Here is a 13,748-nt window from a genome sequence, read left to right as displayed (position 1 = left end):
GCACCTATTTCCAACACATTGACATCCTTCCTTAAATAATGTGATCAATACAGGAGGTTCTTGCATACTAAATCATAAAAGGATACAGCAGAGGATGTCATTCAGTCCATCATAGCCGCAGTTGCTGTCTGCAAAAACAATCCAATTTAATTCCAGCTCACATGCACACTGCCCACAGCCCTGCAAATTTAATCCTTCAGGTCTTAAGCCAATCTGCTTTTAAAAATTAAGTTTCTTTCCACTGGTCTTTCCAGCAGCACATTCCAGGTCACAGTAACTCTGCTGTGCAAAACAAAACATCTCAAACTGCCCATGACAAACTGCTTTTGATCAATGGTCTAGGCCCGAAACATCAGCTTTTGTGCTCCTGAGATGCTGCTTGGCCTGCTGTGTTCATCCAGCTCCACACTTTGTTATCTTGATCAATGTCCTTTGGTTTATATCTGCCATTGAGTATATCTTTCCCTCCTTACTCTGTCAAAACCTCTTTATAAGAATGAAGGTGGTCTTGTGGCTCATTCCGTAAGTGCCCATGAACTAGAAGTTCCAGGTTCAAGTCCCACTTCAGGAACTGTTGGTCAGGAAAGAAGTGCAGCAAGTTAATGATCGGCCTGCTGTTCCTTCTAACACTTAGAGCATTCCCCAAAAGGAGAAAAAGTACTAAGAAATATGAAGCAAATAAATGATGGTGAACATTCCTTTTCACTAAATTTCCATTCTAAAACAGAACATACAGCCTGAGCTTATGGAAGTGCCCTTCAAATTAAAGTTCGGCTTTACAATGGCTACTGCTTCATGAGCTGTTACGTTGTGGCTCTCAGAATTGTACTCGAATACATTTTTCTTCTTAGCCTCATTGGCTGGAGAACAGCATTCTGGCAGAGTCCGTAAGACAATTCAGTCATGCAGAGACAAAAATGTTTGCTTGAGCGGTAATGTAGCTTGTGAGGCTAGAGACCGTAATCGGTAGAACTGCATGGCCAATCAATTTTAGGAAATATCAACACAAAATAGGATGGACTAATTTTTATTTAGCATTGCCTTCATATGTTAGCAAGTATGGGCTGTTTAAATGCAAATAATAAAAACTTTGCCTCTGACTAAAATATACAATAACATTCAAAACCTACACACCCCTTCTGAGGAAGGATCACTGGATCCGAAACGTTAACTTTTTTTTCCTCCACAGATGCTGCCAGACCTGCTGAGCTTTTCCAGCAACTTTGCTTTTGTTCCTGATGTACAACATCTGTAGTTCTTTCAGTTTTTACACCGTAACTCTAGCCTCTTGAATACAATCCCCCAGGGTTCCTCAAATCAATAATGCTTCCTCATCGTTATCTCCTGAAGGCATTGAGTTATCAAGCAGATGCGGCATGATCCGTGCGAGCAAGTATCAGCAGAATTTTCAACCAACATTCCCTATTGTGGCTGAAGGTTCTTTGGGCATTGTCCTCAACAGAGAAGGGTTTTCACAAGCAAAATGCTGAGCTTTAATCTCACAAGAAGCTAACGTTAGCCAGAAAGAAGTTTGCTTCCCAAGCTGGGCTGAATGTCAACAGGGAAGCAAATGCAAATTAACAATGCATGACGACAAACTTGCTTTCATGGGCTCAAAACACTGGCCAAACTATTCCATTTGATGAAAAACTTTGTGCATTGCTGACAGGTAACAGGGTCTGCGTGACAGTTTAAAAAGGCAGAAGACAGACTTAGACTCCAGTGTTTAGATATCAGCAGAGATGTAAGGAGGAGGCTGGCAAAGACGGATGAAACCAGTGACAGCTGAATGTTAACAACAGAGCCTTAAATGAAGAGTAACTTTCGCCCAACAAACTTTCACCTGTCCTGTGGGCTGCAGCTGAACTTCTGTGGTAAAAAGCCCTAACTCAGGGATGATGGGACTTGGAAGTCAGTGGAGGGGAGGAAGAGAAGCTTCAGATTCTAAAGGTTGGGAGGTGGTGGGGGGGGGAAAAGAGTCCAGATTACATCTAAGAGTTAGGTGAACGGCACCAAGTGAGCAAACAACCTTAAATGGCTTTTTGAATTTTTAGTTTAGATGACCGAGTGGGTTAGCAACTTATGATCTTGATTTCTGAACAGTAAGTGGATAGAAATTACGACCAAGTGGGTCCCACCTATCTCAGTGCTTTGAACATTTTATTCACAATGAAATAAAGCAGCTCACAGTTCAAACAAAACTTTGTCTCATTCAGAGAGACTGAAGCCAGGAACACTGAGTGCATAGACATGGAGGGAAGTGATGATTATGAGTGGGAGCACAAGTTTATATTTTAACAACTCAGGGAACAGCACTAGGCTGGGTGGCAGTGTGCTTTTTGCAGAAAGTGCTAAGAGGCTGCAGGGTGGCTTGGACAGGCTGGCTGTGTGGGTAAACACTTGTATAATGCAACACAATGTGTATAAATGCGAGGCTATCCGCTTTGGTGGTAAAAACTGGAAGGGAGACTATTATCTGAATGTGGCAGTTTAGGAAAGCACGAGGTATGAGGAGACCCGTGTGTCATGGTGGAACAGTCGCTGAAGGTTGGCATGCAGATGCAGCAGGTGGTGAGGAAAGCTAATGGCATGCTGGCCTTCATAGCGAGAGGATTTGAGTATCAGAGTAAGGATGTCTTGCTGCAGTTATACAGAGCGTTGGTGAGGCCACACCTTGAGTATTGTGTACAGTTTTGGTCTCCTAGTCTGAGGAAGGACATGTTTACTACAGAGAGAGTCCAGTGAAGGTTCACCAGACTGATTCCCAGGATGGCAGCACTGACATATGAGGAAGACTAGATCAACTGGGCTTGTACTCACTGGAATTTAGAAGAATGAGGCGGGATCTCCCAGAAACATATAAAATCCTAATGGGACTGGACAGGCTCAATGCAGGAAGAATGTCCCCAGTGATAGTAAGTCCAGAACTAGGGGTCACAGTCTAAGAATAAGGGGTAATCTATTCAGGACTGAGATGAGGAAGAATTTCTCCACTCCGAGTTGTGGAACTGTAGAATTCTCTCTCACAGAAAGCTGTTGGGACCAGTTCGTTACATATATTCAAGAGGGAGCCGGACATGGCCCTTGCAGCTTACTCAAGGGGTACGGAGAGAAAGCAGGAATGGGATACTGAGATTACATGATCAGCCATGATAATATTAAATGGTGGTGCAGGCTTGAAGGGCTGAATGGCCTGATCCTGAGCCTATTTTCTATGCTTCTTTATTTCTACCTTTCAAAAATGAGCTGCATGAGAAACTAAAACAGAAAGACAGATCACAGTTAGCAACCTGCTCAGATTTCGTGCATTTTATTTTCGGAAGAGTGTCAAGGCCATTGAGCTGATGTGGAACAGACACATTAAAATGACCTTAAAGAAGATGGTGATAAAGGAGAGATGAGAGAAACTGACTCTTCACCGGAGTAGATGTGGTCAACAGGACATTTGATTGGGATGGTCCATAGTAAGGAAAATTTCAATACAACCAACAGGGAAAAATCATTTGTATTAATCAGTGAGTTGGGAACTGGAGGGAAACAATTTAAAGATCAGTGAAAGAAGATGAGGGAGAAACTGGGAGGATGATTTTTTTGATCGCAAATCCTTTGAATGCCATAATAGTATTGGAAGTATAATCCAAAACTGCTCTAAAGCAGAATTAGATAAATAAACATTAGAAGTTCAAGACGAAATGAGGTGAGGGGCTAGTAAGCACCACAATTCCTTTTAAGTTGTTAAGTCTATGAACCACTGACATGCCTTTATTAGCCAAGGCAGAGAGCTTAAGAGAAGTGAGTTTGTGCTGAGACATATAAAACATTGGCTATGCCACAGCTACAGTATGGTGTTCAGTTCTGGAATCCACATTAAAGGAAGGATGGGATAGCACTGGAGAGGATGCAGAGGGCATTTACTAGGATAATGCCCTGGCTGGAGTGACTCAGTTAAGGAGAGAGATTGGACAGACTGGGGCTGTTCTCATTAGAGCAGAGGAGAGGGGAAATGGTGGTGATGTAAAGAACTATGAGGGGCATAGACGGAACAGACAGGAAGAAGGTTTTCCCTTTGATGGTGGGATCAATGTCTTGGGGCACAAATCTGAGGGAAGGAGAAGGAGTTTAGAGGGCATGTAAGAAAAACTCTTTCACCCAGAGTTGTAAGCATCTAGAACTCACTGCCTATAAGGATAGTCAAGGCAGAAACCTGTATTTAGATGTGCACTCATGATGCCAAGGTGTAAAGGTTATGGATCAAGAGCTGGAAAATGGGATCAGAATAGTTAAATGGTGGCTTTTGACCAGCACCAGTGTGAGAAGGACCCTTCTCGGTGCTATAGATCTCCATTACTCAGCCCAGACTTGGGATAAAACAGAACTGAATCAACTTACAATTATTCATATAAACTCCTTTCACTAGCTTAAGACATCCTAAAACTTTCTGTAACCAATTAAGTAATTTAAAGTTCAGTCATTGTTGTAAGCACAATGGCCAATCTGTAAACAGCAATATCACATTGTTATTTATGGGATAATGTTCCGCCGATTGGCTTGTCTGAAAGTTGGAAGCTTCCTAATGTGCACGATTCAAAAGGTAATGTATGTCTCCACTGAGCTGTAAAATCATAACATTACAATTAATTCTAAGTCTAAAACTTCAACCAGAATGTAATCGTCAGAACGCACCATGCCTCTATAATTAATTTTTAAGTGTCCTACACCCATGTTCTCCTGTTTGAATCTCTCCAATCAAGTCTGTTAAAATGCTGAAAACAAAAACCAAAATGAAATCACACAGCATCCATGCGGGCTATGATCAACATGTATTACCCTTCCTTGTCTGTCCTACAGCCTGTGTCATGGTCTAATGTACCATTCCCTGAACAGTCCAGCAGCATGGAACTGCCCGCACTTGATTCACTTCTTACTTACTGAATCACATCATTCCCACCAACACACTTGAAATCTGCAGCTTCGCCGACTTCATCCAGATCTTGTCACAGACTGAACCAAACTGTGTGCAATTATGATTTCTCACTCAACCTCAAATCATATTCGAAATAACATCCACGTCCCCCAGCTGCTATCACAAAGCTTGCCCACTTCCACATCTGTAATATTGCCTGCCCTCAACTACTACATCAATACACACCTCAGTCACATTAAGACTGACTCCAGAGATTTAACCATCCATTCCCAGTCCTCACGATACTAATATAAAACTCTAATGCCTCCTACTCAAGCCCCTTCAAAGTCTTGCCCATCTTAAACTCTGACACTTGTCACACCTTTACTCCAAGCAAACTCTCCACTTCTGAATCTTAAGCAGATGAAGTCCAAAGAACTGTAACTCCCTCTCTAAATTCCTCTACCTCTTTGCATTCTATATTAAAATCTTCCTTGAAGCCACATCCGTGTCCAGGCTTATGGTTATCAGCCTGAATGCCTGCTTCTTCAGTTCAGCCACTTGCAGCTCCCGGCAGTGTGAGGGAACCTCTTTCTCTATTAAAAAAGAGGCTTTGTAGATAGATGCAAGTTGCATCTTTTGTTATTGAATGTAATTTGTATTGTTAACACAGGTGAAATATATATAATTTTGCCTAGCAGCAGTGAAGTATTTTCTTCCAGACTGGCTACACAGTTTCTCAATAAGCAATTAAATCTCATCCTTCTGTACAATGCTAACTGCTAGGAGGGAAATCATCATTTAAAAAGACACAGCAATAGTTCACAAATTGAACGGCTTCCACATCCCGATATAAGTTTGGTTTATTTTAAGAGGCAAGTCTCCAAGACATACAATGCCAGGTTTCTGTGCCACCATGGCATATCGCTGACCTTCAGGGTTCACTGGCAAAACCAGCTGGATATCACCCCACAGCTGATAACTGCTGTAACAATTTGATAAAGAAAGAAAACTGCCCCTTGACCTTCTCATGAGTCAATGAGTATCCACTTACACTGGTCTAGAGGAGGTGGTACTGCTCCCATTGACCATGCTGTGTGATCATCTACGATATGGACTGTGAGGTTTGGATGCCAGTGGGAAATAATCTCAACAGGTCCATAGTCCTCAGCTCGCTGCAAATGAAATAAAAAGAATGCACAGATAACGTCATTAAACAACTTTAAATGCATGTTATGTTCACAATAGAGCTTCAAATACATTAACAGACCATCTAAAAATACCTTAATTATTTCAGGGTCAGCATCTGTCTGCCCAGTCAGAAGATTTTTTGTCTTTTGAAACTTCCTCCTCTTGTATTTGTTTAACACTAGTGTGAAACAGACAGACAGTTAACTAAGGGTCATTTGTTACTCCTGAAATGCACAGCACCAGGATGATTTGCAAAATTTTCTCAGCTTCCCAGTCCTGTTGTCAAACCTCACTGGTGCACCACGCTGTAAATCAAGCTCCGGTATTCCCAAGAATCATCACAAAATGTAAAGATTTTAAAGAGTACACGACTCTCCAGCTGTCCTGTCTTTTAGACCCAGGTTGACAGGAAAGCTTGAAGCAGGTTACTACACTTAAGAATTATTATTCGTTGCAAACAGTCTGTAGCTGTTGGTAAACAATTATGAGCCATTAGCATACAACAGTACTAGTTGAAACTCTAATCCATTTATAAACTCTTCATTACATACACACATGCACACACACGCATACACACACACGAGAAAAAAGTCATGGGTATATGGATTATTAGTCCAGTGATTCCACCATTGTGACACTGTCTTCCCCAAATTGAAGGTGTATATTGGCTTACTTCTTGTCGTCGACACTGTAGCCAGACGTCTGTACTGGGCTTTCCTCATTGGATCAGGATGATACCCGCTCTTGGTGAAATATATGTGAATGTACATGGAACCATTGGATTTTATATTCTGTAATAAAAATAGTGAGTGTTATTTTCAGATTTACATTTGGCAGCTCTGATAAGTCCTGGCTGATGGCAAAGCCTATTTTAAACCAACCATAGGATACAACCTATATCACAATACATTCAATTTATTGCTAATTTTCAAAAATAAGGCACATTTGCTTCTTGAAATAGATTCAATAATGCACTTTATTCCCTATTATTCAATATATCTGGAGAATACAATAAAAATATCACTATTTTAAACACATCTTACCATAGCAATCAGCACTCAAACTGCAAACATGGAACCTAAAGAAAGGCAGCATTATGACAGATGACTGTAAACTGTGATTCACAAAATTCTACATCACCTCAATACAATGAGGAATTGTTAACCGCTTTTCAAAGTCTTTGGAGAGTTAATTTGGGAGGATGGGTCAAAAAACCTGGCTTGTATTCATCGGGTCTAGGAGGCAGAGGGATTGCCCAATTGAGACATGTCAAATGAAAATGCAGACATGGAGAAACAGTTTTCACTGATGGGGAGAAAACCAAGAGAATAAATATTAGGTTAAAATTAGACCCTGTTGTTTGGGAACAAGATCAAGATTTTTCTTTTAATTTTGTGAGCACACTGGGTAACAGAAATTTGGAACTCTCTCTCCCCAGAATGGCTGAGGAGGTCAGGACGTTTTGAATCTAGAACTGAGATGACTCAATTGCTAGGGAAGTTGACAATGGATATGGAGCAATGTGAGTAAAGGGATATTAGATGCACATCAGCTATGGTCTAAATTAGACAGTGGAACAGGCTCTAGGGGCTGAATGATACATTCCTGTTCTTTAGGATACGATGCTATCAACAGCAGACATTGATAATTCCAGATTCAAGACTGCATTTCCCTCCAACCTCCTGCAATCCTATCTAACCTCCAACTGAGAAACTGTAAACGAGGCAGGCGAGAAGGAAGAAACTAATCCACCTACTTAGTGGCAGGAAGGAGATGTTAAACAGATGAAAAAAAAAACTTAACACAGAGGTACAAGACAAAACAAAGAACAAAGCGGGAAAGAAAGGCTAGTTCCAATATTTTAATTTAATTCAAATCTTGTCTTAAAGAGAGACAGAAGAGTACCACGTGAATGCATGACACATTCACCAGGCTAATATTAATTAAACGAAAGCAGAGAAGCAGTGGTTCAATAGCAAGTGTTACTGGACTAGCAATCAAGAACCCCAGGATAATGTGTGGAGGGACGCAGGTTTGAAACCTACCACAGCAGACGGTGAAATTCAAATTCAATGAAAAGTTAGAATAAAAAAACTATCTGGCTCACTCAGGAAAGAAAATCTGCCATGCTTACCTGGTTTGACTCCAGGCCTACAGCAGCATGTTTGATTCTTAATTGCCCTTTGGCAATAAACACTGGCCTTGCCAGTGATGCCATTATCCCATGAATGAATAAAAAACATTAATGATTTATTTAATTTAAACTCATAAGATGTGTTGAGAGTTGAATTATATAAATGTATGATTTTCTGAGGCAGCTGGCCTAGCGACAATACAGGGAGTCCACGCTTAACATTTTCCCTTTTAATGTCTTTTCACTTTAACATCATTTCTAAGACCAGAAATCTCAATAGCATTGCAAGTACTACACCGAAGAATTTTGTCTGAATGACTGGCTTCATTTGGAAGTAATAGCTCCCTCTCACACATTTGAGGCCATTCTCAGCCTTCCCACTTGCAACCTCTCCCTGTGCACCAAGTGCCCGAGGTCGGTGTCTGCGTGAGTTTCCCTCAGGTGCTCCAGTTTCCTCCTGCAGTCCAGAGATGTGCAGGCTCGTGCAGATTGGCTGTACTAAATTGACCATAGTGTCCAGGGATAAATGGCGGAGTGGACTTGATGGGCCGAATGGCCTTACTTCCACCCCTATGTCTTATGGTCTTATAGAAGGAATCAAGGGCTACGGGGAGAGTGCAGGGAAGTGGTGTTGAAATGCCCATCAGCCATGATTTAAATGGCGGAGTGGACTCGACAGGCCGAATGGCCTTACTTCCACTCCTATGTCTTATGATCTTATGGATATGCAGATTAGGTGGGTTATAGGGGAATGGATCTGGGCGGGATGCTCTGAGGGTCGGGGTAGACTTGTTGGGCCGAAGGGCCTGTTCCCACACTGTAGGGTTTCTATGATCTTCAATGAAACTGCAGGGCTACCTAAGCAGATTGCGATCCAGAGCCACAGGCATAAAGGAGGAGAGGCACAGAGCTCCATGTGGCCTTCACCCCTTTCATCCCAAAAGCCCAGGAGTTAACCCAATGGCTGATCCATAACAGAAGCCCGAGCATCAAGACAACAAAAGGAAGAGGAAAGGATGAAGGGCTTAATGATGACTGACACTGCAACTATCAGGAGGATTGGCGGGAGGGGGGCGGTGATGGTGGTGGTGTGCTGGAAGGCCAAGCGCTCACACCTTGTCAAGAAACACAGCAGTGACCAAGGCAAAGCCCAGAAGCTGTGTTGGCCAGAAAGAACAGGTAGCATGGATCCCCAGACAGACACCACCTGACAGCAGCTGCAATGTGACAAGCAAGCATCCCAGCACGTGTCCAAAGTCCAATGAGCAAATTAAATTTAACAATTCCCAGGAGTTTAAATTCCTACCGTAAAACAGATTGAAGAACTAGTTAAAAGCCAAGTTTTCATACCTCAGTTGTTTGAATTTCTCCGTAGTGCTCATAACATCCCGTCCCAGATTCTCCACTCGTCCAGTCTCCATACACCAGGTCAAAGTGCTCCCAAAAGAGTGGAGCACTGTCATTAAATTCTGTGAAGTGCTCTTTCTCAGATACATAAACACGCAGGTCCTACAAGGATCACGAAGGACATGTTTAATGTGAATGAAAAGCAGTTAATGCACATACAGCGAAATGTGCGGATTTGATCTTGGAGAACAGATAGTTGAGAGGACATTTGACAAATGAGTTCAAAATCACATGAGCTGTGGATAAAATACACAAGAAGAAACTACTGTAGGCAGTAAGATCGAAAACCAGAGGGCACAGATTTAAAGCAACTGATAAAAGAAATAATGATAAAATATGGAAAATGCTTTCACATGGTGAGTCGTTAAGATCTGGAATGCACTGTCTCAGTGTGGTAAAGGAAGGTCTAGTCTGGGCATTCAAGGGGGCATTGTATTATTTTCTGAAAAAGAAGATTGCGCATGGTTACAGGGAGAAAGTGGGAGAATGACATTTGGTGTACTGCTCCTTCGACATGACGTTACACGTAAAATAGTTTCCTCTGTGCTACAACTGGCAGCTCATCTCCTCCCACTCATGAGTAATTAGGGATTGGTCATAAATTCTGATGGCTGTCCAGTGACACCTACATCCTATGAGTTAATCTCAAAAAAAAATGACTCTGATCTAATCTGCACATCACTATTGAACTGTTCAAACTCATGTAAAATTCAAATGAAATTGAGAAAACGTCCACTTCATCAGCCTAAAAAAGGCACATAGAATGGCAAACGAATGGCATGGGAATTGCTGAAGGATCACTGCCAACTTAATGGAAATACAAGTTTTATAACTTTTCCAATATCTGTAACACAGAGACAGGCCATTCAGCCTAGTGAGGAAAAGGCATAGAATTGAAATGTAGAAGGTTGTTCACCTAAAGGACCTTGATTACACAACAGTTGAATCTTTCAGTATCGACTTTTATTGAACAGAGAAAGGAGGGCTCTTCTGGCCTCGTGGTAGCATCCCTGTCTTTGAGCCAAGAAGCCCAAGTTCAAAGCCGACCTGCTCCAAAGGTGTGTTATGCCATTCCTGAACAAGTTGATTAAAAATACCTAAAGGTGACAGAGAGGAATTAAAATAGCAGCAAAAATAATTTACCAAAATTATACCAAATAGAGTTATGTCTCTTTCCCTGGAGAACAGAAGATTGATGGATGCTTCGATCAAGGCTTCACCGGTGTTTACAAACCACTGGGCCACAAGAGCTCTCCCTTCGCTGTACAATAAAAATTGATACTGAAAAGTCCAACTGTTGTCTAATCAAGACCTCTAGATGAACAACATTTTACATTTCAATTCTCTCAAAGTTTCGTTCCCTTTTGTTCAATCTTTAGTTTCAAAGCCCAATGCGCCCCTTTTTGTTCACAGGGCGTGGGCATCGGTGGTTAGTCCAGCATTTGATACCCATCCTCAAGTGCGCTCAAGGTGGTAATGGTGAGCCATCATCTTGAACTGTTGCAGTCCATTCTTACTCCCAAACCATGCATTCGGCCTAACCACTGCAACAGAAAAAAATCTCTAATAGCCTTGGTTTGACTGAATTGGTAGCACTTCGAATTTTACCCCTCCAGAATATCAGCTAGACTGACATGCCTGTGCAGTAATCATGTATCAGTGGTAGCCTCATATAAGCCAATAGCCCACATCCTGTTGATAGTATCGAGGGCTATCGCAGGCTTCAGCGAGACATTGACAGAATGCAGAGCTGGGCTGAGAAATGGCAGATGGAGTTCAACCCGGATAAACGTGAAGGGATGCATTTTGGAAGGTCGAACTTAAATGTAGGATTAAAGGCAGTACTCTCAGCAGTGTGGAGGAACAGCGGGGTCTTGGTGTTCAAGTGCATAGCTCCCTCAAAGTTGCCACCCAGGTGGATAAGGTTGTTACGAAAGCGTATGGTGGTTTGGCTTTCATTAACAGGGGGATCGAGTTTAGGAGCCGCGAGGTTATGCTGCAGCTCTACAAAACCCTGGTGAGACCACACTTGGAATACTGTGTCCAGTTCTGGTCACCCTATTATAGGAAAGATGTGGAGGCTTTGGAGAGGGTGCAAAGGAGGTTTACCAGGATGCTGCCTGGACTGGAGGGCTTGTCTTATGAGGAGAGGTTGACTGAGCTCAGACTTTTCTCTCTGGAGAGGAGGAGGAAGAGAGGTTACCTTGTACACCTCGATCAGGTCATGAGAGGCTTGGATAGAATCGATAGCCAGAGACTTTTCCCCAGGGCAGGATTGACTGCCACGAGGGGTCATAGTTTTAAGGTGTTGGGAGGAAGGTATAGAAGAGACGTCAGAGGGAGGTTCTTCACCCAGAGAGTTGTGAGCGCATGGAATAGTTTGCCAGTGGTAGTCGTGGAAGGGGAGCCATTAGTGACATTTAAGCGACTGCTGGACATGCACATGGACAGCAGTGAATTGAGGGGAATGTACGTTCGGTTATTTTATTTTTGGATTAGGAATATTCCACGGCACAACATCGTGGGCCGAAGGGCCTGTACTGTGCTGTACTTTTCTATGTTCTATCCTAAACCTGTCTCAAGCCGACTGAAGGCCAGTCACTGGTTTCAAAATCACTAATTGTTTTCTCTCCACAGATGTTATGACTGCTGAATTTCTTCAGTAAATTCTGTTTCATAAGCTGACTGATTCTTTGCTGCACACTTTTCACAACAATAGAATGGGATGCAAATAAATGCACTATTCCCATCGTGTCTTATGCTAGGTGAACAACACATTTGTTCTCAGGAAAGGATTAGACATTTTGTTAAATGAAAGAATAAATGCTTGATAACTGGAGCACATTAATCTCTACAGTCTGGGACATTTATCACATTGGTATGATTATAGCAAATAGAAGATTGTTGTGCTTTGGGACTGTGTTTAAGGTCAAATGAAGACGGTCACTAACTGACAGATAGCCCAGGTGGCTTGGTTGTTAGACAGTAAAGGGTTGCAGACTGTTTCAACCAGGAAAAAGGTACAAGGCGTTTACACTTGGGAGAGAATGGCAGCAGCCAGTGGATAGATTGAGATTTTACAAAGGCACAGAAAAAATTGTGTTCAAGGTTGTAAAAAGCTACACTTTAATTATCCATTAATTTCTAAGATGAGCGCAAGAGGTCTTAAGGATAGCTGATTTGCATCTTTAGCTGGATACTAGAACCATGTGATCCACAATATCATGGCAATAGGCTCCAAGATGGGAAAGATACAGTGGAAGTCATATTGGATTACAAACTTTTCTAAAATTCCACTGAATATCAGACAGGTTAAGCTGCTAGGTTCCAGAGGATAGCAAGCTGCTACTGGCTAAAAGTCTCTATGGTTCTCCGAGCCACAATGTGGGTGAAAAGTTTCACACAAAAAAACAATAAATTTTAAGGGCGTGAGATTTCCATTAAACATTTCATTGTGAAGGATGATTCTGGGGTTGGGAACTACCAGTCTGAAAGGAGAAAACAGTAAAATAAACCCTCAGGGCTAAGAATAATCAGGTATTAATTGGAAAGTTAACTTTCTGAAAAGAAATTCATCTGCCTCTACATAAATGATAACAATATGCAGATTAGACTCAACAGGTTCTAAGCACTGGCCCTGCTGAAGCTGTGGGAGAAACTCAGCAGATCCAGCAGCATCTGTGGAGAAAAAGGAGAATCAACGCTTTGAGTCCAGTGAACATTCTTGAATCGGCTTCAGGCAAATTTAGGGTGTGGGCTTTTGGCCTAAATATACGGGGGTACCACGGGGTCCAACAAGAGAGTACGAAGCAAAGCACAGCTAGAAACACTCTCACCCGAGTCAGAAAGTTGTAGGTTTAAGACCAGTTCAAAAGATTTAAGCACAGAAGCAAATATTTGCCCTCAATTAATCAACTTTGCTAAAAACAAAATTACCTGGGCATTGCTGTTGGCAGGAGCTAGCAATGACCATAAGAAAATAAGAACCAGGAGCAGGAGGCCATTCAGCCCTTTGAGCCCGCTTCACCATTCAATAAGGCCATAGCTGACCTTTTGGTGGACGCAGCTCCACTCACCCACCCTCTCACCATAACCATTAATTCCTTTGCTGTT

General features: G+C 42.2%; 1 protein-coding gene across 1 annotated transcript in view; it reads right to left on the bottom strand.

Annotated features, from left to right (window-relative positions):
• Positions 1 to 13,748, bottom strand: part of clptm1 (CLPTM1 regulator of GABA type A receptor forward trafficking) — a 56,616-nt gene that overhangs the window by 19,738 nt on the left and 23,130 nt on the right. The window contains exons 4-7 of the mRNA XM_048522403.1: positions 9,579 to 9,737; positions 6,768 to 6,885; positions 6,187 to 6,272; positions 5,958 to 6,078 (exon numbers count right to left, since the gene is read on the bottom strand). Of these exons, the coding sequence (XP_048378360.1) occupies positions 5,958 to 6,078; positions 6,187 to 6,272; positions 6,768 to 6,885; positions 9,579 to 9,737 (484 nt within the window). The remainder of the gene's footprint in view (positions 1 to 5,957; positions 6,079 to 6,186; positions 6,273 to 6,767; positions 6,886 to 9,578; positions 9,738 to 13,748) is intronic.

Source organism: Stegostoma tigrinum, chromosome 39 (genome assembly GCF_030684315.1).
Source record: "Stegostoma tigrinum isolate sSteTig4 chromosome 39, sSteTig4.hap1, whole genome shotgun sequence".
Taxonomy (NCBI): domain Eukaryota; kingdom Metazoa; phylum Chordata; class Chondrichthyes; order Orectolobiformes; family Stegostomatidae; genus Stegostoma; species Stegostoma tigrinum.
The sequence above is the reverse complement of the archived record's forward strand: the minus strand, read 5'-3'. Positions and strand labels throughout refer to the sequence as shown.